Raw genomic sequence first — 25835 nt, forward strand, 5'->3', positions numbered from 1 at the left:
GAGGGATTAGCGGAAGCTCTTGTGGTAAGCATATATAAGTTTCATTTTGAATAATGAAGCTGAGGATTTTGAGCCTTGCAGATGTGTTGTCCCACGACTCAGCCGCCAAGTAACCAGGCATGCCAGAGACATTGTATTTTGGTGCCAGCTTCAAATCCTCACAGGCTTCAAGCTCCCGTCCCTCATCCGCCTCTAAGCACTGGCGCGGACGCGAAGCCGGACCAGTGGTGGCTTGCGGATGCTGAAACCGTTGCAAGGGCATTCTCTCAGGTTGCTTTATGCATTTTCTCATAGACGATTGTTTTCTCACATCGTGTTTTCCTTCAGTGCCATATATCTCTTTCAGTTGTTTGTCCGCGGCAGTTACCATCGTTAAAGAACCTGTACTCAGTGGTATGCTATTGCTAATTCTTATATGCCTTTCCTTAAGGCTTTTGAGATCAGGCCAAGCAAAATCCTCGAGCTTCTGACCCTTCGAATGAGATTGCCAAGCACACGCAGCACCTTGTCTTAATCTCCGAGAGCTTTTTGGAGGCCAGGAATTGCTTGCGTCGTGTCATTCAGGCTCCTGCACTTGCTGCTGTTAGTATGCCACCATCGCCTACAAGTGTAAAAGTTGAGCAGCAAGCTGCTGCTCCTTTGGCGGTGCAGACTACACAACCAGTACCTGCAACTGCGGTGCCATCAGTATCCACTGGCACAGGTCTCCTTAATTTTAATTTCGTGAAGGCTTGGCTAACTTCTTTCTTTTGTCTCGCAGTGCCTACCAATGGAAGGCAATCACAGATCATGTCAAATGGTAGCATACCCATGTCAACTGTAAAGATTGTAAGAAATTTTTTGTATGTTTCGTTTCTTGCAGGAGCACGTCTCGACCTCTGGTCCGCTCTCATATGGCTCGCCGCCTATGGTGAACACAAGTATGGCAGCAGTTTCTCTTCCGATACAAAGCTCGGGGGCCACTTCAGATATGAGCCAAGACGTTCTTCGTCCCCCACTCGCCTCAGACGCATCGACTGCTGTTCAGGACTTTAAGAGCATCAACACTAACCCTTTGCAATCGCATCGTCCGGTTCCTGCTGCGAGCGTGCTGAATCAAATCAGGTAGGGAGCAGGCTCAGCAGCGGTATCAAGCATTCTCTCTGCTGGATCTTTAGCAGTGGGACAAGTTGGTATGGGGATCACACAACCAGTTAGTCAGCCAGCCAGCATGGCACATGGACTTAGTGGCGATGCAGGTAGTGCAACCCTGGGACCAGTACAAGGAAATGCAAATACTAGCAGCATTCTGCCGTCGAATGCTCCTGCGGGGATGATGCAACCAGCTAGTATGCCAAGTGGCTTACCTCCGGTGGCGAGCACGGTTGGAATGGCCCAGAGTTTGCAAGCTGCAAATCCTCTCGTGGTTGCCAGAGCGTCCAGGGTGCCGGACTTGGAATGCCGCATAGATCGATAGCAGCACCGAGCAACTCTGTTGGGAGCGCTCCGAATGCTGGTGTGATGCTTCCGATGTCTCAGCCTGGTCAGAATCCAGCAACTGGCAACGCTGGAGTATCTCATCTAGTCTCGAATGGTGTTGCCACTACACCACCGCAGCAGCCTGCGAATACAAAGTACACGAAGCTCTGGCAGGTGCTGGTTTTGACTTTGTGTTGCTTCTCCTTTCTCAAAATTGGTGTGACAGGGGACATTGGCAGGCCAGAGGCATGGAAAGCCAGTTCAAATCTGTAGCTTGGAGGTGAAAAGTCTCGATATCTGGATACGAATGCACATGAATTTCATCTCTATTTTTTTTATGGCAGGGATACCGGCAAACCTCGTCTCCTGAAACGTACGTATTTACTTATGGAAATTAACATGTGACCATGCGTTGCAGGTTGGCTACCGATTGGCCGCTGACAATGCAGATAGTGCGTTTAATTACACGGGACTACATGAGCAAGTATGGAACGGGAACTTTATTTTCATCTGTTGTTATTGATTTTTCTTTTCCTTCCTTTCAGCAGGAAGGAAAGGCCGAGCTTCTGGTTTTCAGGCCACTAAATCAACATGGATTCCTCCAGCAGCTCGCAGATAAAAAACTGGTACATATAGAAAAAAAATTCTTCTCCAGGGCAACTGATTTTCCTTGTTTTACTTCCAGTGTGCTGTCATTTAGCTCCCCTCGCAGACGTTGCTGCTTGCCAGCGCTGATAAACCACAGCGAATGATTGGAATGCTGTTTCCAGAGGTAAGCACATCTTTCTCAAAGCCTGTGAGGTGTTCGTGACCGCACAACAGAGCAAACCTCCGCAGATGATGCCGGGTGGATCTCAAATGCCCATGGTCGGCTCTGGTGGCACACAAATTCCAGGACAAAGTTACCTCCTCTAGATTGTAAGGTTTGGTTTGATGGACGGATTGGAGAAAAGTTCTCGAGTCGTCTTAGAAGGTGGCATGTTAAGAGTCTCATGCTTCAATAACACTTTATACTACTCGAGTCACAAAAGATGTCCACGCTTCTGTTATGGTGGCGATCACTACCTCGTCACAATCACTCCATCTCGATTGCTGCTATACCGCTGTTGACAAGTGCTGGCCAGATCCCCAAGCGTGGAACTCGGCAATCTACCTTGCCATGATCATAGTCGTGCTGATCGCGAGCGTCAGCTTGTGCCTGGAGGCGAAGCTCACGGTGGACGTGGGAGTGAGTCGTGACTTTGGCTACGTAGATTGGAACCGCGCCTTGCGAGCAGGGAGGCGATCAAGCAGCGCTCGCTGGTTCCGCTTGCTTCCCAGTTCGTGGCAGGCAGAAGGGAAAGCTCCATTTCTCTTGCGCTTGCTTGCAGGCTTGTTTGCTGTAGTGGGCCTACGGCCACCTCAAGAACATCACCTTCCACGACAGCTTCGTTCCAGATCGATGCCTCGAGGAGCTCTACTCGCAGACCTTCAGACCTTCGAGCGGAAGGCCTCCTACGTGGGAGCTGCTAGAGGATACACCCAAGCCGCGGGGCGCAGCCCAATCTCTCCGGCTTTCGGCCTCTCGGCGGACAACTTTCTCTAGTACGGGGTAGAGCTCGCGGCCGAACGAGTGCCGGAATCTCTTCTGGGCACTCCGGGGCGGCCGGTGAGGAGTGGTGGTGGCGGCGACGCTCAAGACCCATTCCGAGCTTCCTCTCGGCGGTGTACAATATCACCGCCAAGAACGAGCTCAGATGAGTCGGACCACTTCTTCCGACCTTCCAGAGGTCGCTGGAGCCATTGTTGACTCTCGTCCGCCGGGGCTTGACCTGGTCAGCGTCTCATTGACCACATTTTCTTCCTTCGAGGAGTGGCAGGGTCGTTGGGAGCCTTTCTCCGGCTTCCAGGCTGATCCCGCGAGAGACCCACTGGAGCTGCTCTTGTCGCCGGTGGCGCGCCCCCGAGACAATGCCGTGAATCCAGCATGTCTCTGGCAGGTCATTCCCTCGACGAGCTGGGCCGAGGATGTCACAGGCTGTCCGGGATGAAGCTGCGAGAGATCTCACAAGTGCAAACAAGCTGCTAGCGCCTTATATGACAAACTGGGAGCAGTCGCTTGTTTGGAGAGCACTATCCACGGCTGTATGGTGTGTCATCACTTCTGCGCATCGAAATCTCCGCTGCTGGAGCTTCTGTTTCTCAAGATCTTTTAAGCAGGTTTGCGAGGCAGTGGAACAGGATCCTGTCGAGAACCGTATTGAGGAGAAAGAGGCTCCAATGAAGCCCCGGGCATCGCCATACGTCCTCGCAAACGCCAGCTCCCACGATAGTGCAGTGTTCGCCGCCAAGACGACGCTGTCGCGGTTCCGAGTCGAGCTCCAACGCCGCCGCGACACCAACTTCCCCGGCCAGATTTATGGAGAGAAAAGGAGCTCACTCCTGTTCACTCCCTCCGTCAGGTTCAGCGACCGGCTGTCCTGCCAACCATCGCAAGCATAATTTCCGACCATCTTTGCATCGTCCGAGGACAACCACACATTGTAGAAGATGACTTCCTCCTTCGCATGCGACGGTTTGAAGTCCTTGACAGCAGGCCGTCCGTCCAGGATAAAGTTGAGCATGTAGACCACACAGGAGTGCATCTTCGCATACATCTCGGATTTCTCCCAGTGCTCTTCCAAGCTTTTTAGAGTTCCTTGCCTCAGAAGCTCTAACGCAAACCATCTGTTCCTGACACCGTCTTTGACAAATATATCCAAGCGACTCCTCTTATTGTCTTTCGTTTTTGGCTCCGGTATCACAATCCAGTTCTGATGGGGATACGCTCCCAACAAAACTGCCTTCAGCTTGACAAACATTTCGAACTGGATACTGTACTCCGAAGCAAGCGAATCCTCATTCTGTGACTCCGCTCTTTCAAAAATGCTCCGGTCCAGCCTTTCAATGGTCCTGCTGATCACCCAAGCGTGATCCAACCTTGGTGGACGTGGACCTGCTTCCACGCTATGGCTTAGACGAACATAAAGACCATAGAGTAGAGTCGACATGAGAAGCAGAGACGAGAACTTCAAGTCACATAGCACGCCATCCGGATTCGTATCAACCACCACACCTTCAGACAGCAGAAGTTCCACAGTTTCATCGTAGGGGACTTTGACGTTGCCACCGGCTCTCAATAGCAACAAGAGCAGCTCCTTTCCACGGGGCTCAAGAGCCTTGCAGGTGGAGATAATAGCATAGTACGTAGCCTTGACGAAAATCTTGCCAATGAGTTTGTCCTTGCGCAGTTGCAACCACATTTCAAGAGTCCTCGTGCTCTTGTCGATGAACTCTCGGTGCAGCAAGTCACAGCATGCGCCTACCAGTCCCTTGTGTCCCGACGTCAATTCCAGCATCGATGCAGCTATAGCTTCCCTGTCAACTGAGATGAATGTATCCTTCTCGTACTGCCACAGCAACAACTCTATGTCTGACAGTGTAAAGCCGGTGGAAGCCATTCGGAACTCGTCCGAAAACGGAGAGTTTTCACCGCCCGGCGAGGGAAGATAGAAACCGGGAGGAGCCCCTTGGATTCTCTTTCGACGGGCAAGTTTCAGCTCCAACAGCAACGAATCTGTGCCAATAGCTAAGACCGAGAGCAGCCGATTCTTGTGCCGGTCCTGCTTCAAGTTCCGCACTGTGGCGAGAAACGATTGCTTGAAATCTTCAGACAGCTTCGAAAAAACGTTCAACTCGTCAAAGATGAGAATCACCGGCCTGTCGTCTTTCCCTTGACCCTTTCTGAACATGCTCATAAACTTACTGGAGCCGAAAGTCATAGTTGGATCCGGCTCAAGGTCCCCACTCGAACGCAGAAACTCCACAACCATGTCCCAGCGATCGCTATCAGTAAACTGTGGATCTACAATCTGCCGCGGAAAACTCACGTAGATGCTGCAGAACTTCTCTTCTAGAAGGCGCCGTACATAAAGAGCCGTTGTCGTTTTTCCACTCTGCCTCACGCCGGTGAGAACACAGTACTTGCCTTGCTCTAGATCGATGGCAAGTGTGCTCACGTCAGGCTTGACATAGTAATTGAGAATCTCGTCACAGCCATTTGCGGGAGCAAACGATTTTGTCCCCTTAGGCAGCGACCTCTTGAGCTCTCTACTGAAATCTTCTTCTGAACCTGCCCTCTCTCTCTTAAGAGAATGCTGGGGTCTAAAACCTTCTGATCGCACACTACTTCTACTGCTACTTGCATAACGTGTATGCTCGTAATCGTCGCCATACTGATCACCGCGAGAACGGCTGTGCCCGGAATGACGATGATCTTCTCTGTGCCGCGAAACCCTGTCTCTGTCACCTCTCAGCTCATACTGCCCTGCCATACCCTCCCTAACCCTATGTTGAAATTTCAGGTATATCTTGGGATATTTCTACTTTCCCACAGATTTGTATCCTCGATTTTCCGATGCTGTGAATAAGTCAGGAAATAATAAACGATAGATATTCTCCCTCACCATACGCATACCTTGTCATGAAATTTTTATAATTAAACTAGAAGGTGATCTCAAACAAAAGATCATCACACACATTTTACATCCTCGACTCCAAAGATAACAGACATACCTTCTTCCTCTAGCCACCTACCTTGGAGCGCAGTGGGAGGAAGACATTTCTTCTAGGGTTAGAGTCATGGAGCCGTGAGAGCGCTAGCAAGCCGATCGCGGGGCACTGGATGACGCATTTCAAGTTCACGGCAGGTGATATTTCGAGTCTTTGTCCCTTGATCGCTCGAAGAATAAGCGTGCGTCAAGAGTAACCTGGAAATCGCGGTTTGTATTTCCGATTCCCATTCTCGACAACGGCATCTTGTTTCGTAGAATTCCAAGCTTGCCAAGGCGGAGCAGCTACAGTAGCATTGAATGTAAGATCTCCAACGAGAATGCCATGCTGAAAGTAAAGCACAGCGAAGACACAAAGCTTTGGAATAGTGTGGAGGCCAAAGTCTTGTCGGCCAGCGCCTTCTTTGAGAATCACAAAGACTCTACACTCTCTTGAAAATCAAGTCTATGTCCTTTCATCGTTTTGAAACCATTTTGTTCTAATTTATGTGAACTAGCTGATGGTCTTTTCATACTGCTTTTTTTTTTTCTTACAGGCGATGCTTGAGATTAAATGCCATGAGGTGAGCAAAAACACATGAGTTCTCTCGAAATGTTCTGAGAAGTTTATCATCTTTCTTCTCTTTCACACAGGCAAAACATGGAGCACCAATGTACATATCCAAGACATCACGCTAGTCTCTTTGATGGAAGCCTTCATAATTCTTGGCATTTTGGTGAGCAAGCCAGAACCTTCTTTCATGTTTTAAATCACTCTTTGCAGCTTGGATATCTAGTGGGCAGCATAGAAATCTCTTCTTCCGCAAAGAGACGAGTTGAGAGGCCGTCAATGCCACGTTACTTGAGACAAGCGGCAGTGAAAGGCTCAAAAAGAAAAAGTCAAAGAGCTGAAATCCAGATGATTACACTTGCTTGTAAAGTACCTCAACAATCCCTCAAACTTCTTCTCTATCTCCTAGGATTTCTGTCACTAAGGATCACAATAAGTCTCTTTTCATGCTTCAATCTATCCTTTTCAGGCTTACATTGTACATCAATCTATCCTTCTCATGAGCCCCATTTACAAGTCCATCAAGGCACTGTGGCATGAACATCATTGAGTCCGAATGAGTACCAAAACACCATTTGTGGCTGCCATCCCACAGGAGTTTCTTCTTCATGTAAGCTTCAGCTCAAAAGAAACTCTCATTTCTTTACTTCTTTTGTCCGTACAGATGATACAACATTGTAGCACCAAAGCTAACAAGGATGGTCCTACATTTTACACTCCCACAAAATTTAAGTCTCTAGCCAGAGTAAGTATTTGTCAGGGATGATCTCAAGTGAAACGAACTAGATCAAGAGAGTTTCCTTTCAAAGAGAATTTTTCTTTCAAAGCTGAACTAATAGGATTTTCATGAAAACTCACAGGTTGGTCTCATTGGAGTGAATTGCTACTCCAAAGATCTCTGGCTCTCTTGGTGTCACTGTGTTCCACTTTTTCTTGCTGGACACACTATCACTGTAAATTTTCTGTCAAGTATCACCACACTTAGTTTTTTTTCTTCAGTGCACCGCAGTGCTCACCCAACCCACCACTGCACGCCCACCCAGCACCGAACTGCACCACCTACCACTGCCCGCGCCACCACCGCCCATGCCGCCCACCACGCCGCCACCACCCACCGACCACCGGAAACTAACTATTTTGTAAAAAAAGGCTCATGACCAGGGAAACTATCTATTCTTCCAGCCCTCGCTCTTGACTTTCTCAAAGCGGGATTATTACTCCTTTATCACCTCTTGGTCTTGGAACTTTGCCTGGTCTTGTAGATCACGGATCTTCTCCTGGAGAAACAGCTTCTGGGCTTCGAGCTTCTGGATCTCATCCTGCAGCGACAACCTTATATTCTCCAAGAATGCAATCAAAAACTTGATCTGACCTTGTACTTCTCCAGCTCCTCGTTCGCTTCTACAAATGCCTCCCACACAGCTTCCTCGGACGAAGGGAAGTGGACTCTCTGGCTTTGAGATATGAGCAAGGCTCGCGCACCGGCGCTGGTCAGCTGCTGCTCGAACGCGTCCATCTCCTCCTTGGGCCGCAAGAGGCACAGATAGACGGGCCATGCGAATCGCGTCCAAAAGGGGAAGAAGACGAGGCAGACCTGTGAGACTGTCAAGAGGCATCTGCCAGAAACAAGACGGCTCACACTCGTCAGATACGAAAAGACATACACCACGAGTATGGCGATGAACAAGGCCAGATAGTCGAAGGTGTCCATGTACTCAGCAGCCAGCAACGGATCCTGCTGGTGTTGCAACCTCCACATGACGACGGTGGCAAAGAGCCAATATGGAAGGTAAACCAAAAATCTGACGATCTGCCAGTTCCTGTTGATCCTGCAGTAGTGTATGCTATAGCCAGATATTCCAAATTCAATCAACAAGCGTTAAGTCGGAGAGTCTGAAACAAGAAAAGCTTTTGCTTACCCTCCATTCTCCATATTGAAGTTACTGAAGATGGCAACGGTTGACATGCCCACGATGGGAACAAGACAGATGCCCGCAAAAGCGTAGTACTCCCAGCGCCATCTCTTGACGTTGTGGCTGAGCTCGTACATGCGGCGGAGCCGAAAAGCGGTGAACATGAACCAGAAGCAGAAGCAGAATCCTTGCAGCCAAAACAGCCAGAGCTTGCAGCTTTGCAATGGCCCGACTGTGCTGAAGTGCCCATTGTTAACAAACACCGTTGCTATCCAAGCCAGCCCAGCCACGGAGCTAATGAGTATGAAGTGAATCCCACCCTGGGCAAGAAAGTAGGAGCGCTGGCGATGGACAAAGAGCACGCCATTTGCTATGGTGAAGGGTATTGTGGCGGCAATGCCAAAGCCTAGGAGGATGTAATCTATAGTAGAATCTGGGCGATTGGTGACCATCTCTTCCCAGTGCCCCAGTGATCAATTGATTTCTTGGCCAAGCTCGATCAATCCTTCAAGCTACAACCACTGGAAACTTTCAAACTCCAGTGTAGCTAGAAGAACTAAAAGCAAGTGGTGAAAACTTTCAAAGTCTAGAAGAACGTGGACACTTTCAAAGTCCTTAGAAGAATTAAAAGCAAATAGAACAAACCTAGTCAAAGTTTTGCTTGCTTTTAGTTCTTCTAGTTACATTGGACTTTGAAAGTTTTCCATGGCACGTAGAAATGATGGATCACTTGATAATTTTCTTAGTCTTTATCACTTATTTAGTTTGATGTGGTATTTTAGTTATTAGTTAGGGTGATGCTGCAACACAGTTGAACAACTAGTAGCGCTTGTTTATGGCAATCTATTTGTTACTTAACATTTACATGGCTTTTGAATAGTTCATCTGGTATGATTTTTGTATGATATTTGCATTAGAATTTAATATGGATAGCCATTTCACACACATTCAACTATACTACATACCATTTGAACAAATTTAGAGATCTAACAAATATTCTTATCTAATGGATCAGAATTTTCTGAAGGGTAAAAACATTTGTCTGACCTGCCATATTAGTGATAAATTTTGATAATGTGAAAAATCAATGGAAATTTTATTCTTCTTACCTCTAAGAAAATATTATTCACAAAAATTAGAATTTTTTCCAATTGCAGAAATAATTTTCCAAAAGGAAATTAATTTTTTATAGGAACCCTTAAATTCCTATGGGATAAAAGAAAGAATCTCCACTCAGAAAATTAATTCTCTCTATGGGATAGACTTATAGAAAGTTTGTCTTTGCATTAGTGATAAGTTTTCTTGCTTGTAAGAAAAAAATAATTCCCAGCTGATATATTTTTCCTTTAGGGGGGTCTCCTATGTTGAAATGTATTATTTAATTTTCTTTAAATATACTAAAAAAGGTAAATTATTTTTTATAAATCTAGGGCCTTAATAAAAACCTTGTCCTCGCAAGTGATATATGCAATTAGTATATAGTGGGCTTTTTGGGCAAAGGAATCAAAGTCCAAGACACTTGTGAAACTAATCAGAATCACTAAGCAAATGTAACAAGAGCTTTAACAAAATAAATAAATAAAAAATAACACACTAAAGAGAGAGAAAGGAATGACTTACTCTAAATCTTTACCTTACAACATGCATAAATAAGGACCTTCCCATAAATATATGTTTAGCAGTTCCCAATGGGAAATAAATGTTCTTAACAAGAGCAAAAAAACATCCTATAGTAGAAGAGAGAAGATTATACATTAGAAAATAATCATGAAAAAAGATTAATCAACCAAAATTAATATCCTTAATGCATTTACTAAATATATATACCTCTATGTGATATGTAAAAATGCATGGGATTGAAATTATGCCTCCTAGTCATTTGAGATCTTAATCACTGCCAAGGGGTTGTTATAAGAAAAAATATATATGTGAGGATGATTCCCAATATACCAAAATGAAGGAATATTTACTTTGTCATATGCATCCAAATTTCTTATCCAAATTGTTTAAGTTATCCTATCCCAATTAATCTTTATTCTAAAGATCATGGAGAACCTATAGTTATGTGAATATATCCTTGGTCACTATACAAAAAAACTATTCTTTTTTCTTTCTACAATCTAGGACTTTAGGATGATATTTCGAAACACTACAGCCCAACACAAACCTCATAGGTACTTCCCCACCTTCTGCCTTTAGGTGCCTTAGCCATGCAGTTAAAGTGGGGTTCCAATAAGCTATACTAAGTATCTAAATAGGTAATGCCACCTATATTTGGATTGGGAACATTGACCATTTGATTTCTTAAGGGAGATAAAGTTGACTTTTGAATACTTCACACCAAACTACCCCATTAGTCCATCCATATTCACTCTAGCCATGTGGTTATATCATCACCCACTATATAGGTGTAACCTTCTTAGATCACATTAGCCTTTTTTGGCCAAAATGATTCCACTAGAGTCTTAACCCCCACATTCTCTTTACTATACTTTTGGAACCCCTTGCAGCCCCCCTAACTAATTGTTTTAAGCTTTCACCCTTCAATTTGTATTAGTATTCGGACTCGAACTTAAACTCAAACTCTGACTTGGACTTAGACTTGAACTTTGACTTGGACTTAGATTTAGTCTCAGTCTCGGTCTCGGTCTCAACCTCCATTTCAAACTTTATCTTAAACTCCATTACGGACTCCTTCTCAGACTCCATCTTAGACTCCTTCTTAGACTCCATCTCAAACTTTAGTTTTAACTCCATTTTGGCAGAGTAGCCTTGCTGCTACGATCTGCTATATTAGACTCTTTCTCAGACTCTTTTTCGAACTCCTTGAACTCCTTAGACTCCATCTTGGACTCAGTCCTAACACTTGCCATGTGTCAATCCTTTTTGTGTCAATCCATAAATTGCTTTCCACAAAGATGCTAGTTTAGCTTTGGTGGGAACCAAACCTTAAACCTTTACTCATGGGATTTGAATTTAATATTTTATATATATATGATAATTAATTCCATTACCCCATCAAAAATAGGGTTTTGAGGGATTTTATTTAAAGTGTTTGACATAAATCCATCTTTTCTTCTCTAATTTTTTAGTATTTTATTAATTATTTCATCATCTTTCATTTTCTCTAACAGTTTAAACACTCTAATATTAATGGCTTCTTCATATGCTCTTCTTTAACTTTAATCAAATCTTAATACTCTATGAAAGTATATTAAACATTGGAGTACTCCAATATAACACTTCACTCACATTTCTAGTAAATTGTTCCACACTAATAATGGCTTCTTAATTTAGAGCCAAAATTTGATATATTAGCAAAGTTTGATGGTATATAGGTAATTCTATGGCTTCATTAACAAATTTAAACTTTGAATCATCATACAGCCTAATTGACCTCTTTTCTAGTTCTTTACCTTCTTTTAAAAAGAGTGATTACGTTTTTTGAGATTTGATCTTTTTGCTTAAACCCTAAAGAAAAAACACCAATATGTTTGACCCCATGACCTAGGGATTCGTTAGTTTTTAGGGTTTAGGAGACACTTCCTTGCCTTAGCATATAACTCTCGATGGTATTGTTACCTTCCTTCACAATTATCTTTGTTAGAAAAATAATATTAACATTACCGGAGATAGGGTCTCAGGGCCGCAAAGCACCGCACGTCCTGCTTGTGATAATGTCAAAGATCTCATGCTTTCTCATCTAGATCTAACATCTCTCACAATTACTATTGATATTGTTGTTCAATATAACAATTAATTGCAAGAATAAAAATTAAAGCATTATTATTAAACCTTTGTTCCTGATGTAATAGCCCTAGTTTTGGAGCAACTAATATATATAAGGCACAATTCTGTAGTATATGTGATTTTCACCTTTTACTTTATACATAGAATAACCATGGAATAGAATCTAAACCCTTGGACATATGGGCCAAAGGCAACAAAGCTAAATAAAGCTTTAGGTCACTGAACGAAGGGATGGAACTAAACTCGCAGACAAGGAGTGAAAAAACTAAAATACAAAATGACTCATAAATGTATATCATAAAGAGTGAAGGGACAGGAACACAAAGTGACATTAGAACATTCCTAAAACATCTATCATCCTAGCGCCAACACTAATACGTCAAATGGAGCCAAATAGAGTTTTGCATTATTTTAGCATACTAATGGCTTAATGAGAGGATATAGGTACTCAATTAACTACTATAGTATATGTTTAAACCTAAATCAAATGCAAAACAAGGATATATATATAGTTAAACTATTTCTCAAATTGGTTCATCATACTCTACTATCCTTATTATACATTTGGAACCCCTCACAACCAGTATACATTTTAGGCTTTCACCTCAATCCTAGAAGTTAGTCTTTGGGACAATTATGAAAACTTACTAAATATAAAATAGTGTTAAATTGAAAATTTGGACAGGAGAATAACACTTTTGTATTTAAGACAATTTCTACATTTTGTAGATATGTTTCATTAGTAAATATAGATACTTTCTATAAATAGTTAATAGAATTGAAATAAAACCAACATATAGGGTATGATAATAAGGGTGTTTGGTAGACATGGTAAGTTATTATGTAACAATATTGAGGGACTAATGCTCAATATATAATGGTTTTTGTAAAGCCAATGCAATATAGAGCAAAAAAGAATTAAAAGTCAAGCCAAGTATACTCAACAAAAAATATATAAGATTATATTTATCTAGTTAAATATAGATGCTAAACCAAGTTTACTAATACTTGAACAAATATAATTACACTGTATTATATAATTGGGTTTAATGTTATGCTTCTACTAATAGTATATCTAAAATTCGTATTAAAATAAAGGATGTACTAAAGTATTTATTTTATCTCAATAAGTGAAGATGTTTTTTTAAAAAAAGGTATAAAATCAAATCAATAATTGAATAAAAAACATTAATCATTTTCAATTATTGGATCTTAAATTCCTTTAAAAACCTCATCAGCTTTGGCACAATCAATACAATGGCATCATTCAAAATTGAGTTTATCATTTACTTGATATACTACTTATTCTTATGTGCAGAATCATATTCTCATCAAGCTCATTTCAAATGTTACGAGGTTGCTCAAGTCAATCCCACTGTGGAGCAAATAAATCTCGCAAGAGAACGTGCTTGGAATGCTGTTACAAATGGAAGGTTCTTGCCAGGTGGATACTTTGGTAGGGAGGGCCACATCTTAATTAACATTCATATGCTTCAACGTAAGAACGATGATGTGATCATGCTCAGCGATTTTGATGAGGCTGTAAACAACATCTATCTCCAATGTATGGCAAGAGGACATGTTGGGGGTTACATTTGGTTTGAGGTACCCTTATACATGATTGTAGAGATGGAAAGTAGTGAGGGAATGACCTCCTCTTAGAAACTAAAGCTCTTGGACATGCAACTATCAATGATGCACTTGGCAATCTCAAGGTTGGTCTCGTTCCTCTTGAGATCAATGTCCCTCATCAGCTCTAGCTTCTTCTCCTCGAATTCTAGCCTGTTCTTCTCGATCCTCTCCACCGCCTGGATCAACATCGCCACCACCTCTGTCGCATGTCGATTCAGTGGCGATGCCCTGTGGTGCTGCTTCCTGATCGTCTTGTCCGAGAACTTTGGCAGGCTGGGCGGCGATCGAAAGTCGGCAGATCCAGCAGCAGCGGTGGCGGCAGCGGCGCAGATCCCATTGAGCGTGAGATTCAAGCCGCTGTCGAGAAATCCCGGCCTAAGATCGAACAGGAAGCTGGAAGGAGGCATTCCCTCGTCTTCCTCTTGAGCTTCCTCAGCTTCTTCATCATCATCATCATCTTCTTCTTCTTCTCCTTCATCTACTTCTTCTTCATCCCCGGAATTGGCAGCGCCCACCTCAACATCGTCGTCGGTGGCATCGTCCGCCGCTGCCAGTGGCCCCAGCTTCTCCCCGCTCGCGATTCCTCCCGGGATCCCTCTGGCGCCGCCGCTGCCACTGCTCCGATCCATGAGCTTCTCCATGTGATCGTACCACTTCCATTTTGCGCCCGTTCCCCCTTTGCTGCCGCTGCCCAACTCCCTCTTGCTCTTGATGATCTTGAATTTCTTCTTGAGCGCGTCCAGCTTGTTGCGGCAGCGCGCGTAGCTGTAGCCCTCGCCGCACGAGGACGAGAGGCGCGCGAGAATGTCCTGCCAATCCTTCTGCCGCAGATTGCTCCTCTGGAGCTCCACGAACTTGGCGGTGTAGCTGTCGATGAGAATGCGCACCGCATCCTCGCTCCACACCCCACATTCCTTGCTCGCGCCCTCCATCTCCGCGAGCCCTTGGAATTTTAGGGTTAGGGCGCGAGCTTTTTCCTTTTTTTCTTCATTGATAATGGCGACCATTGGATTTATGAACAACATGCGCGTAATAGTCTTCTATCGTCAATGGTTTTGGGCCACCAAAGAAATCGATGAGAAAGATGTCTAAGATTTCCAGTTTGTAGAAATGGAAGTTGTGACTCTTTGGCCAATCTAGAAATCTCCAAGATGAGAATGCATTGTTAAAATCATAGGAAAGAACTCACTGGGCATTTCATGGTGCTTGGAGAACAAAGCCGAGGCCGCGAAACGTTTCTCGCCATCGCTCACCAGTTTCACCATCTGCGAATGAGTAGCGAGTGAGCAGTAAATCTTCCCATCAAGATCAAAGAGAGGAGAATTCCATACCTTTCCAGAGAGCGTGATCTTGGAGCAAATTGGACTCTCCGCATCCGCTTTGCCGCAAGTTCCCAGCGAGGCCTCGCTGATCGTGAACGAGCAGCGGTCGTCCGCGGCCAAGTCTCTCGCTGTTGGATCCAGCTCGGTCAAGTAGAAGTATGGAGTGCCAGTGGAATTAAACGCGGGGCCATCGCTGAAAGAGACAATGTTCCTGCAAGAACCAATCCAGAGAAAGAAGAATCCTCGAAAGAAAATTCTCCAGTGAAATTCTGGAAACCATACCCGAAAGGAACACCCTTGAGATGAATCGACACTGTGCTGCATGTAGGGATTAGGACTTAGATGATAGAAATGTAGAGAAATTTCTATTTTTCTCCACACCTTACAACGCCCCACAAGCCGCTGGCGACGAGCCATCTCGCGAATGCCGCGGATTCTGAGGGATCTGGCCTCCTGCTGCCATGAATCGATACCACCAGAAGAACGAGAGCGCATCCAAATGCCCAATGCCAGTGTCGTAGCGCCATTTCCAGCAAGAACCCTAAAAATCGATTCCTTAGGGCAATGCGTGCGGTGGTGCAGCGAGTCTTGTCCGCCAGAGTTGAAGTAAGCTCCTGCTCTTTCGATCGCTCTGATCTCTTCTGTCGATCAGGTCGATGGCCAAGTTGTGTCACAGATCGGACAAGGCTTGCTTGTGCTCGTCGGCATTTCGGAATCCGACACCAAAGAAGATGCAGATTTTCTGTGCGTTTATTCTTCTTCCTCTTTGTTTTTTTTTTTGCTTTGAAACGCTTGATCGATCGAAGTATTCCTGTCTGTTCTTCGCAGCTGCAGGAAAATCCTAAACATGCGCTTATTTGTGAATGACAAAACCGGCAAAGCATGGGATCAGAATGTAAGAAAGTGCTTCTTTTTCTATTTCCCACTCTCGAGATTCTCAGGAAAAAAAAGTTTTTTTTCTCTTTCTCGAACAGGTCATGCAAAAGAACTTCGACGTTTTGCTCGGTATTGATGAATGTATTGCAACATTAATTTGTTTTTTTTTTTCCTTCCACTGTCTAGTGAGCCAGTTCACGCTTTATGGATTTCTCAAGGGGAACAAGCCGGACTTCCACTTGGCCATGCCACCACTCCAGGCTAAGGATTTCTACTCCAAGTTCGTCGAGGCTGTCGCTCACTCCTACTCTAAGGACAAAGTTAAAGGCAAGCATTGTGTGATCTCCATGAATCCCTCCAAAAGCTAAGTAGTGCGAGCTTGACAGATGGTATATTTGGCGCACTGATGCAAGTATGATCTCCTCCAGCCCTTGTTCATAAAATTGACGTGATGAAACCTTTATCTCTTTTTTTTCCTGGTTTCTGGATTGTTGACAGGTTCATTTGGTTAATGATGGACCAGTGACGCTGCAGCTCGATTCTCGCAAGCCTGGCGACGAGAACAATCACAATTCTTCTTCTTAACTCCCAGGTTTATAATTGAACGATCATCACATTGGCTCCTTTCGCATAGAAAATTCTTTGGCTCCCTGACCTCTCTCCCTTTTGCAGTGCACTACTAACGTACTACTCCACAGAAAGACAACCAAATTCGTTTGGAGCGATGGTACCAAAAGTGCCTGGGTCACAGGTGAGTGGCCTGTCGCTGGGACGAGACCGTAACAATTTTCTTTTCTTTCTTTCATTTTTTTGCCAGCGGATTTCACAAGCCGAAGCTTGTGGAGAACGTATTAGCAGATGAGCGGTGCTGGTTGGTCCTGGTTTCATCAATATAGCTGTCCAACAACTGTTCCAGTGATCACTAGAAAACTTGGGCCACCTTTTCTTCGTCTTCACCACTCAGCGGATGGCGTCTGGACCATCGTGAGAGTCTCGCTTCCGCAAATTTGCTCCCTCCCGGCCCGTCGATCGCATGGCTATGCAACTTGGTGGTCACATTCTTGGTGTGAAAGTGAAATCAGTTGGGGATCAGTTGGAAGGGGGTGATTTTCCGGGTGAAACTTTTCTTTCCATCGAAGAAGAAGAAGAATGAGAAGCTAAACACAGGATTTTTATGAGTCATGGGACTGCTCTTGCTGCTGCTGCTCACTCTTCGTCTTTGTTCGTCAAGGTTGCTCGCCACCGAAGCCAGTTGCATTCGGGGACAGGACGGAGGATATCAGGCTCAGAAGAATCCGCGATGAACAAACCTGCTAAGAACTTGACGCTCTCTGAATCTTTTTTAGTTTTTTCGAAAGATCTTACCGCGTGTGGTGGCAGAAACACTTTCGCCAGACCCTTCCTCGCTGCCTTCTTTTCAATGTAATCTGCCCGGCAGAAGGAAGTATTTGAGAAGTCGAGAACGAAAGACAAGCAGGCTATCTCCTTGTCCGGGAGCTACTGCAAATGCAGCCATCTTCGCCTGATCTTTTAGCGGGATATGAGAACAGAGGCGATCAAACACCCGTCTCTTTCCACACCTTGTGAAACAATTCAGCAAGTCCTGAAACACGGGAACAGACTTTCTGAGTGTTTCCATTCGTAGCCACAGCCTTGACATAATCCGCAGCAGTGTAACTCTGACGCGTTCTTTTCCTGATGGCCTGGTCTGCTTGTTCATGAATCTCACAAGGCTGTTGCTTCTAGGCCCACAAGAGCTTATCCGCTTTCAAAGTTGTTGGGCAGGAGGTTGCAACTTCACGTTGCGAATCACAAAACCTTTAACTATCCTATTAAAAAACGCTATATGTGTTTAAAGCTTTTTCTATTTTACTAGAAACAATGTAAAACTTTCGTGACTAGTTTATTCCAAATCTTGTACAAGTGTGAATGCAGCATGTTCTTATTTATTTGCTCCACAGTGGGATTGACCTGAGCAACCTCGCAACATTTGAAATGAGCTGCCTGATAATATGACTCCCAGTACATTCCAATGAAAAAGCCTTTAAAAATCTCACAAATGGCATTGTTCAACATTGAATTTTTTTATTTCTTTGGTAGGGAGTATTGAACATCATCATTCTTACGTTGGATTGAATCATATGAATAATTACTAAAGTATTACTCTCCCTAGTATCCATCCAGCAAGAACCTTCCGGTGATTTGATGAGGCTGTAAACATCTATCTCCAATGTATGGCAAAAGGACATGTTGGAAGTGACATTTTGTCAAGGTACATGATTGTAGAGATGAAAGTAGTGAGGAGCTCTTAAATACTAAAGCTCTTCGACATACAACTATGAATAGTACACTTGGCAATCTTGAGATTGGTCTCACTCCTCTTGAGATCAATTGACGATTGGCAATGTCTCATCACATTCTAGCTTCTTCTCCTCAAATTCTAACCTGGTCTTTGGTAGATCTAGTATGGCGGTGGCGACATCACATTGAGTGTGAGATTTAAGCCACTGTTAAATGAATTGTGGTCAAGACATTTTATATGTATTATACTCCATGTATATATAAAAGACTTGAAAGATTAGGTGCTTGTGACCACCATATACTTGCTACATACACATGTCCAAATCTTGCCCAATCACAAATTTTGGGCATGACAGCATAGCACTGTTTGGTAATGCAAGCAAGCTTAGGAAGGAGCTCTAAATGTATATTCATTTGGACCCGCTAATAAGAAGGTATTTCAAAATTTAATTTGTCAATTGCCAAGAAAATCTAGATAACAAATTAGCAGCACCCAAATCTAAGGGCTCCCCTTCCGGAGGGGTGACGATTTAATCCTAACAATGTCCTTACTTTCCAAGGGCACTTGGGAAGGCTACTCTACTGATCAATGCGATGTGTGTGCCGAGCCTTGGGCAGGGAGGTGTGTTTTTCATCCCGTGTGTGTGTCTTCCCAGGAATTGGGCTCTGATGAACGAGTTAGAGAGAACGATGGAACGGGAAATTGTTACCAGTCTTTATTGTCAATGTAAGATGAATAGGTCAGCTTTTAACGAAAGCAGTTAAGAACACAATTAATCATTTTGCACGGGTTAAGTTACTCAATAAAACACGATGGAAATTTTTAGGGTTAGGGCTGGCCCTTTATTAATTGGATCCAAATATTAGAATGCATGACAGCAAAAAACTCATTGGGCATTTCATGGTGCTTGGAGAACAAAGCCGAGGGCAGTGAGTACCGAGTGTAGTAAATCTTGCGATGAGAACAAGGAGAATTCCACACCTTTCCAGAGAGCGTGATCTTGGAACAAGTTGGGCACTCTGCGTCCGCTTTGCCGCAAGTTCCCAGCGAGGTCGTGAACGAGCAGCGGTCGTCCGCGGCCAAATCCCTTGCTGTTGGATCCAGCTCGGTCAGGTAGAAGTATGGAGTGCCAGTGGAATTAAACGCGGCGCCATCGCTGAAAGAGACAATGTTCCTGCAAGAACCAATCCAGAGAAAAAGAAATCAGTCCTTCACCAGTGACATTCAACGCCCTTGAGATGAATCGACACTGTGCTGTCACAAAGATGAGAGAAATGCGAGAAAATAAGCTCTCTCCACACCTTAAGCCGCTGGCGACGAGCCATCTCGAATGCCGCGGATTCGGAGGACCAGAAGAACGAGAGAGCGCCGTTTCCAGCAAGAACCCTAAAAATCAAGTCCTTGCTACTCGAGGGCAATGCGGGCAGTGGTGCAGCGAGTCTTGTCCGCCAGAGTCGATGTAAGCGCGAGAGTCCTTCCCTTTTGATCGCTCTGATTGCTTCTTTCGATCAGGTCGATGGCCAAATTGTGTCACAGATGCTTGCTTGTGCGTTTTTTCCTTTCTTCCTTGAAACGCTTTCCCTGCAGATGTCCTAATTGAGCTTCGGATGGGCAAGGAGATGCAGTTTTCTTTGGTGTGTTCTTCGCAGCTGCAGGAAAATTCTAAGCATTGCGCTTATTTGTGAACGACAAAACCGCCAAAGCATGTGTAAGAAAGTGCCTCTTTTTCTATTTCCCACTCTCGAGATTCTCAGAAAAAAAAAAAGTTTTTCTTTTGTGTTCTTTACGAACAGGTCATGCAAAAGAACCTCCGACGTTTTGCTCGGGATTGTATGAATGTATTGCAACATTTATCTTTTTTCTTCTTCCACTGTCCATTGAGTCAGTTCACGCTTTATGGATTTCTCAAGGGGAACAACCCGGACTTCCACTTGGCCATGCCACCACTCCAGGCTAAGGATTTCTACTCCAAGTTCGTCGAGGCTGTCGCTCACTCCTACTCTACGGACAAAGTTAAAGGCAAGCATTGTGTGATCTCCATGAATCCCTCCAAAAGCTAAGCCGTGCGTATATTTGGCGCACTGATGCAAGTATGACCTCCTCCCGCTCTTGTTCATGAAGTTGACGTGATGGAAACTTCTGATAGTTGACAGGTTCAGTTGATTAATGATGGACCAGTGACGCCGCAGCTCGATTCTCGCAATCCAGAACTCTTCCTCTTAACTCTCAGGTTTCAGTATAATTGAATAAGCATTCGCATTTGGATCCTTGCGATTAGAAAATTCGCTGGCTTCCTGACATCTCACCCTTTTGCAGTGCACTGCTAACATACTACTCCACAGTTTCATTGAAAGAACACCAAATTCGTTTGTAGCGATGGTACCAAAAGCGCCTGGGTCACAGGTGAGTGGCCTGTCGCTGGGACGAGACAGTAACAATTTTCTTTCATTTTTCGCCAGCTGGGATTCCACGAGGCGAAGCTGCCGAGCAGATTGTGGAGAACGTACTAGCAGATGAGCGGTGCTGGTTGGTCCTGGTTTCATCAATATTCCGCACCGGCTGTGCTAATGTCCGTCCAACAACTGTTCCATTGATCACTAGAAAACAATTTCCACCTTCATTAGCACTCCGTCGTCTTCACCACTCAGCGGACGGCCTCTGGACCATCGTGAGAGTCTCGCTTCCGCGAATTTGCTCCCTCCCGGCCCGTCGATCGCATGGCTAGGCAACTTGGTGCTCACAGTCTTGGTGTGAAGTGAAAACAGTTGGGGATCAGTTGAAGGGGGTGATTTTCCTGGTGAGACTTTCCTTTCCATCGGAAGAAGAAGGACAAGAACAAGAAGGATGAGAAGCTAAAACAGGATTTTTATCGAGTCATGGGACTGCTCTTGCTGCTGCTGCTATGGCTATGTGCTGCTCAAGCCCGGGACTCTTCGTCTTTGTTTGTCAAGGTTGCTCACCACCGAAGCCAGATAAGGAGGAGTTTCAAGTTTCCATCTCGAGCATTCGGGGAGAGGACGGAGGATATCAGGCTCATTGGGAATGCGGCAGTGATGGGGGATGGATCGATAAGAATTCCAGCTCAGGATGCGCAAGCCAACCAAGCGGGACGAGCGCTCTTTGCATCGCCAGTCCGGATGTGGGATCCAAACACCAGCATCCCGGCCTCGTTCGACACTACCTTCTCCTTCGTCATCCAGAGCTCTTCGTCGTCCACAAGCCATGAAACTGGTGGAGGCCTGGCTTTTATCATAGCTCCGGATGAAATGACGGTTGGTCGAGACGCTGGCTATCTGGGAATGCTCAACGATGCGTGCGTCCACCACCGGCGAGGCAACAGCAGCGAGGGTAGGCGTCCCGTGATCGCGGTGGAGTTTGACACTTTCAAAGACGACGAGTTTGGCGATCCCAATGACAACCATGTTGGCCTGAACTTGGGAAGCGTCATATCCAACGAGACGGCCGATCTCTCCAACGCGGGAGTGTTCCTGAGGAACGGCTCGTCTGTGACTGCCAGGATCAGCTACGACAGCTCCATCCAGCACCTCCAAGTTCGAGTGAGCTCCACTCATTCCTCGCGCGACCCCGAGTTTGATCCGGCCAAGCAAGACAGCTTACTCGACGACGATCAGGTTCTTCCACTGATTTCCACGCCGGTCGATCTCTCCAGCTTTCTCAAGGAGTACATGTTCGTCGGCTTCACGGCTTCCACCGGTGCCGAGGCTCTCTCCCACAGCATCCTCTCGTGGACCTTCTCGTGTGCCAGCCACGCCGTCCAGAGGTTCCCGCCGGTGACTCTCAGCAACAGCAAGGAAACCATCTCCCACCGAGAGGAATGCGAAGACGCCATCGTGGAGGACAAGTTCGACCACGCCAGCGGCAGAAAGGGCCATCCCCCGGCCATCTTCTTCGTGTTCGTCAGCGTAAGTGCTACCGTCCTCTCGCTGGTTCTCATCGTGCTCGTTTCTTGGCGAAGGAACAGAGCTCACTCGAGCAAAAGCATTAGTGCTAGTATTAGTGGCGGTGGTGGTGATCCATGGAGCATGCCAGTCGTGATGCTCCCAAGGCCGAGGCCGCTCCACAGGCCCCGAGAGTTTGATCTTCCTGAGCTGGTGGTAGCAACCGGGGACTTCGCCGAGAAGCAGAAGCTCGGGCAGGGGCCGCTCGGAGTAGTTTACAGGGGAAGCTTGCAGGATGGCAGCTTGGTAGCGATCAAAGTTCTCAGCAACGTCTGGCCGGTCTCGTCCTCAGGTGTGCTGTGCGTGCCGAGCTTGAACATGAGCAAGAACAGGAAGCGCAAGCAGCAGCTCATCTCGGAGATCCTCCCGGCTTTCAGCAAGCTCAGGCATCCCCGGTTGGTTCCAGTCCGGGGTTGGTGCGAGTCAGGCCCGGATCTCATGGTGGTTTACGAGTACATGCCCAACGCGAGCCTGGATAAGTGGCTCCATCCCGCGGAAGCTCTCCTGGCGCTGCCGTGGATCCACCGCTGGAAGCTGGCAGGGGACGTAGCCGCGGCGCTCCTCCATCTCCACATGTCGAACTTCCTCCACGGCCGCGTCAAGTCGAGCAACGTTCTCATGGATATCACCTTCCAGGCCCGGCTCGGTGACTTTGGCTTGCTCGGCTCGAGCTCCTCGCGAGCTCCAAGCTCTTCGGATCATCATCCTCAGCCAGAGTATCATCTTCCTCCGGAGGCGAGCTCCTCCTCGGATCCGTGGACCCGAGAGATGGACGTCTATGGATTTGGGATCGTTTGCCTGGAGCTCGTCTCCGGGGGTCCTCCAAGTTCCGAGGAGGGTGGGTCTCTGGTGGATCGAGCGTGGCTGCTACACGAGCGGGGGTGTGGGATTGGAGAGCTGGTCGATCCGAAGCTTGGGGGAAGCTTCGTGTTTGATCAGGCAATGACCCTCTATGGAGTTGGATTGCTTTGCTCTCATCCGGATCCGAGATCCAGGCCCGCGATGGAAGGCGTGGCGCGCTTGCTGGAGCGCAGGACGGACATTCCCCCTATCCCGGCAAGAACTCCCGCGAGGTGTGATTAACGTGATTAATGTGTAAAGGTGGCCATGCAACTCTGCAAGGAGACGCATTTTTTTTCTGATCTATCGTTCGCGCATTGTGGGAAAGGAAACAAAAACCGTTAATGGATAGTGTTTTCTTCCTACTAAAGTAACGTGTAAGATAAAAGGTGTTCTAGGGCACATTTCTTTTATAAGGGTTGTCATTATCTTAAGCTTCTATCACTGTAACCCTTACCGTCAGATTTTGGGCATCCAACGGTGGCCATATGCCCTAAATCCTGGACGGCCTAGAACCCTAAATCTTCTTTTCCTTAGGAAACCCTAGCAGCGGCGGAGGCGGAGGCGGGGGCGCGATGAGGTGAGCGTAGTGTGTGCGCTCTGTTTCTTCCCTCCTGACTCTCGCTCTTGTCGATGTGTGCAGTAAGCTCCAGGCCGATTCTCTTCGGGAGGCCATCTCCCAGATCTTCACGGAATGCCGGGAGAAGAAGCGCAAGTTCCCCGAGACGATCGAGCTCCAGATCGGTCTCAAGAACTACGACCCGCAGAAGGACAAGCGTTTCAGCGGCTCGGTGAAGCTGCCTCACATTGCCCGGCCCAAGATGAGAGTGTGCATGCTCGGTGATGCGCAGCATGTAGGGGAGGTAAGATTGAGCGCCCTGTCTCCTTTTGTTGCCGGATTGAATCACTGGTCCGTTGCTTTTTTTGCACAGGCCGAGAAGATCGGTCTGGACTACATGGATCTGGAGGGGCTGAAGAAGATGAACAAGAACAAGAAGCTCGTGAAGAAGCTGGCAAAGAAGTACCACGCTTTCCTGGCTTCGGAGGCGGTGATCAAGCTCATCCCTCGGCTGCTCGGCCCGGGCCTCAACAAGGCGGGCAAGTTCCCCACTCTGGTGTCGCACCAGGAGAGCTTGGAGAGCAAGCTGAACGAAACCAAGGCCATGGTCAAGTTCCAGCTCAAAAAGGTTTTGTGCATGGGAGTAGCGGTGGGCAACATCGAGATGGAGGAGAAGCAGGTCTTCCAGAACGTTCAGCTCAGCGTTAACTTCCTCGTCTCGCTGCTCAAGAAGAACTGGCAAAACGTAAGTAGTAGTAGCGCTTCTCTCTTTTCTCGTGGCTTAACTTCGATTGATTCCAGGTGAGGGTGCTTTACTTGAAGAGTACAATGGGCAAGCCAGTTCGCATCTTCTGATCGATCACTCACTTTCTACTGTGCAAGTTTTGTAATCCCGAAACCAAGAAATGCGAGAAAGATGTTTCCAAAGTGTGTATTCTAATTTATCTGATGGATATACCCAAGAATAATCACCGGACGGTAAAGGATAAACATAGCCAGGTACGGTAAAGGATATACCTTAGTATAATCACGTAATGAATATACCCAAGAATAATCACCGGTTTGAACGAAGGTCTATGATTTCTTCCTGTAGAGGCTGGCGAGCTCGACGTAGCCCGCCGGATCGCCGGGGCGGAGATCCAGCAGCCGGCCAGCGGCGCGCTGCCCTCGCCCGCGATCGCCAAATGTCTTGCAAGCTCCCAGGTACGCCCTCCACAGCCGCGCGTCCGACTGGAGGTGCTCCACCGGGAGAGTGGCGATCATCTCCTCCGCCGCGTCCAGCCACCCGGCCCGCCCCAGCAGATCCAGCAGGCAACCGTGGCACTCGGGCGTGGCGGCGATGCCGTGGTCCTGCGTCATGGCCGCGAAGTAGTCGAGCGCCTGGGCGGTGAGCCCGGCGTGGCTGCACGCCGCCAGCAGCGACACGAAGCTCACCGAGTCGGGCTCCACGCCGTGCTGCTGCATCGCCCGGAAGAGATCGAAGGAGCGCTCGACGTCCCCGGCGCGCGCCCAGGCGGAGATGATCGCCGTCCAGGAGATGACGTTGGGCGCCGCCATGGCGGCGAAGGTGGCGGCGGCGGCGGCGGGGCTCCCGCAGGTGCCGTACATGTGGACGAGCGCGTTGGCGACGCGGACATCGGCGTCGAGGCCCGCCTGGATGACGGCGGCGGCGATGGCGGCGCCGTACGGGAGCGCGCTCTCGTCCGCGCACGCCGAGAGCACGGTGATGGCGGTGATCTCGTCCAGCGCCTGGCCGTCGAGGAGCATGGCGCGGCACAGGCGGAGCGCGTCCTCGGCGCGCGCGTGCTGCGCCAGCACCGCCATCATCGCCGTCCACGCCACCTTGTCCCTGGCTGCGATGGCGGAGAAGACGGCCCTCGCCTCGTCCAGGCTGCCGCAGCGCGAGTACATCTTGAGCAGCGCGGTGGCGACGATCACGTTGGATTCCTGGAAGCCCAGCTCGCGGATGAGCCCGTGGATCCAGCGCCCGTGCGCCAGGAACTCCGCCCCGGCGGAGGAGCACATCGACAGGACGTCCACGAAGGTGATGCTGTTGGGGCGGACGCCGGCGAGGAGCATGGCACG

The 25835-nt window shown here is 47.0% G+C and overlaps 5 protein-coding genes across 10 annotated transcripts; 3 read left to right on the forward strand and 2 right to left on the reverse strand.

Moving 5' to 3' along the window:
* Nucleotides 1-13805: 13805 nt before the first annotated feature.
* Nucleotides 13806-14863, reverse strand: LOC112344281 (trihelix transcription factor ASIL1-like). The gene has a single exon (XM_024668679.1). The coding sequence runs from the start codon at nt 14822-14824 to the stop codon at nt 13919-13921; it is 906 nt and encodes a 301-aa protein (XP_024524447.1). The 5' UTR covers nt 14825-14863; the 3' UTR covers nt 13806-13918.
* LOC9654401 (protein CREG1) lies at nt 14851-15797 on the reverse strand. Of its 2 annotated transcripts, XM_002964346.2 has the most exons (5): nt 15596-15796; nt 15497-15532; nt 15224-15425; nt 15082-15157; nt 14851-15028 (listed from the first exon to the last, which is right to left on the reverse strand). In XM_002964346.2, the coding sequence occupies exons 1-5, from the start codon at nt 15739-15741 to the stop codon at nt 14880-14882; spliced, it is 609 nt and encodes a 202-aa protein (XP_002964392.1). In that variant the 5' UTR covers nt 15742-15796; the 3' UTR covers nt 14851-14879. The 2 variants fall into 2 exon arrangements, with proteins under 2 accessions (XP_002964392.1, XP_024524448.1); XM_024668680.1 differs by having other exon boundaries at nt 15082-15425; nt 15596-15797.
* Nucleotides 15766-17273, forward strand: LOC9654402 (D-aminoacyl-tRNA deacylase). 3 transcript variants are annotated; one of them, XM_002963971.2, is made up of 9 exons: nt 15766-15820; nt 15867-15958; nt 16043-16109; nt 16189-16219; nt 16277-16417; nt 16477-16502; nt 16589-16682; nt 16763-16841; nt 16908-17273. In XM_002963971.2, the coding sequence occupies exons 1-7, from the start codon at nt 15779-15781 to the stop codon at nt 16673-16675; spliced, it is 486 nt and encodes a 161-aa protein (XP_002964017.1). In that variant the 5' UTR covers nt 15766-15778; the 3' UTR covers nt 16676-16682; nt 16763-16841; nt 16908-17273. The 3 variants fall into 3 exon arrangements, with proteins under 3 accessions (XP_002964017.1, XP_024524450.1, XP_024524449.1); XM_024668682.1 differs by having other exon boundaries at nt 16789-16841; XM_024668681.1 differs by having other exon boundaries at nt 16189-16417.
* Nucleotides 17274-19752: 2479 nt separating this feature from the next.
* On the forward strand, nt 19753-23625 carry LOC9655609 (probable L-type lectin-domain containing receptor kinase S.5). 3 transcript variants are annotated; one of them, XM_024668676.1, is made up of 6 exons: nt 19753-19851; nt 19905-20100; nt 20186-20482; nt 20539-20622; nt 20709-20795; nt 20852-23625. In XM_024668676.1, exon 6 carries the CDS (start codon nt 21269-21271, stop codon nt 23432-23434), a length of 2166 nt encoding a protein of 721 aa, XP_024524444.1. In that variant the 5' UTR covers nt 19753-19851; nt 19905-20100; nt 20186-20482; nt 20539-20622; nt 20709-20795; nt 20852-21268; the 3' UTR covers nt 23435-23625. The 3 variants fall into 3 exon arrangements, with proteins under 3 accessions (XP_024524444.1, XP_024524446.1, XP_024524445.1); XM_024668678.1 differs by having other exon boundaries at nt 20735-20795; XM_024668677.1 differs by having other exon boundaries at nt 20546-20795.
* A 47-nt stretch (nt 23626-23672) lies between these two features.
* Nucleotides 23673-24677, forward strand: LOC9655610 (60S ribosomal protein L10a). Its single transcript, XM_002963974.2, has 4 exons — nt 23673-23771; nt 23835-24054; nt 24124-24495; nt 24552-24677. The coding sequence occupies exons 1-4, from the start codon at nt 23767-23769 to the stop codon at nt 24603-24605; spliced, it is 651 nt and encodes a 216-aa protein (XP_002964020.1). The 5' UTR covers nt 23673-23766; the 3' UTR covers nt 24606-24677.
* The last annotated feature ends 1158 nt before the right edge of the window (nt 24678-25835 follow it).

The sequence above is a fragment of the Selaginella moellendorffii genome, unplaced genomic scaffold, assembly GCF_000143415.4.
Source record: "Selaginella moellendorffii unplaced genomic scaffold, v1.0 SELMOscaffold_4, whole genome shotgun sequence".
Lineage (NCBI taxonomy): Eukaryota > Viridiplantae > Streptophyta > Lycopodiopsida > Selaginellales > Selaginellaceae > Selaginella > Selaginella moellendorffii.

Bases quoted from the DNA above. Each gene is read 5' to 3' on its own strand.
- LOC112344281 (XM_024668679.1), bottom strand. From the start codon at position 14,824: ATGGAGGGCGCGAGCAAGGAATGTGGGGTGTGGAGCGAGGATGCGGTG.
- LOC9654401 (XM_024668680.1), bottom strand. From the start codon at position 15,741: ATGGCGCTACGACACTGGCATTGGGCATTTGGATGCGCTCTCGTTCTT. The intron at 15,533-15,595 runs GTGTGGAGAAAA...CCCTACATGCAG, and splicing joins GGCTTGTGGGGCGTTGTAAG to CACAGTGTCGATTCATCTCA. The intron at 15,029-15,081 runs GTGAGTTCTTTC...GGAGATTTCTAG, and splicing joins CAAGCACCATGAAATGCCCA to ATTGGCCAAAGAGTCACAAC.
- LOC9654402 (XM_024668681.1), top strand. From the start codon at position 15,779: ATGCGTGCGGTGGTGCAGCGAGTCTTGTCCGCCAGAGTTGAA. The intron at 15,959-16,042 runs GTGCGTTTATTC...TGTTCTTCGCAG, and splicing joins AAAGAAGATGCAGATTTTCT to CTGCAGGAAAATCCTAAACA. The intron at 16,418-16,476 runs GCAAGCATTGTG...CGAGCTTGACAG, and splicing joins CTCTAAGGACAAAGTTAAAG to ATGGTATATTTGGCGCACTG.
- LOC9655609 (XM_024668676.1), top strand. From the start codon at position 21,269: ATGGGACTGCTCTTGCTGCTGCTGCTATGGCTATGTGCTGCTCAAGCC.
- LOC9655610 (XM_002963974.2), top strand. The intron at 24,055-24,123 runs GTAAGATTGAGC...TTTTTTGCACAG, and splicing joins ATGCGCAGCATGTAGGGGAG to GCCGAGAAGATCGGTCTGGA. The intron at 24,496-24,551 runs GTAAGTAGTAGT...GATTGATTCCAG, and splicing joins TCAAGAAGAACTGGCAAAAC to GTGAGGGTGCTTTACTTGAA.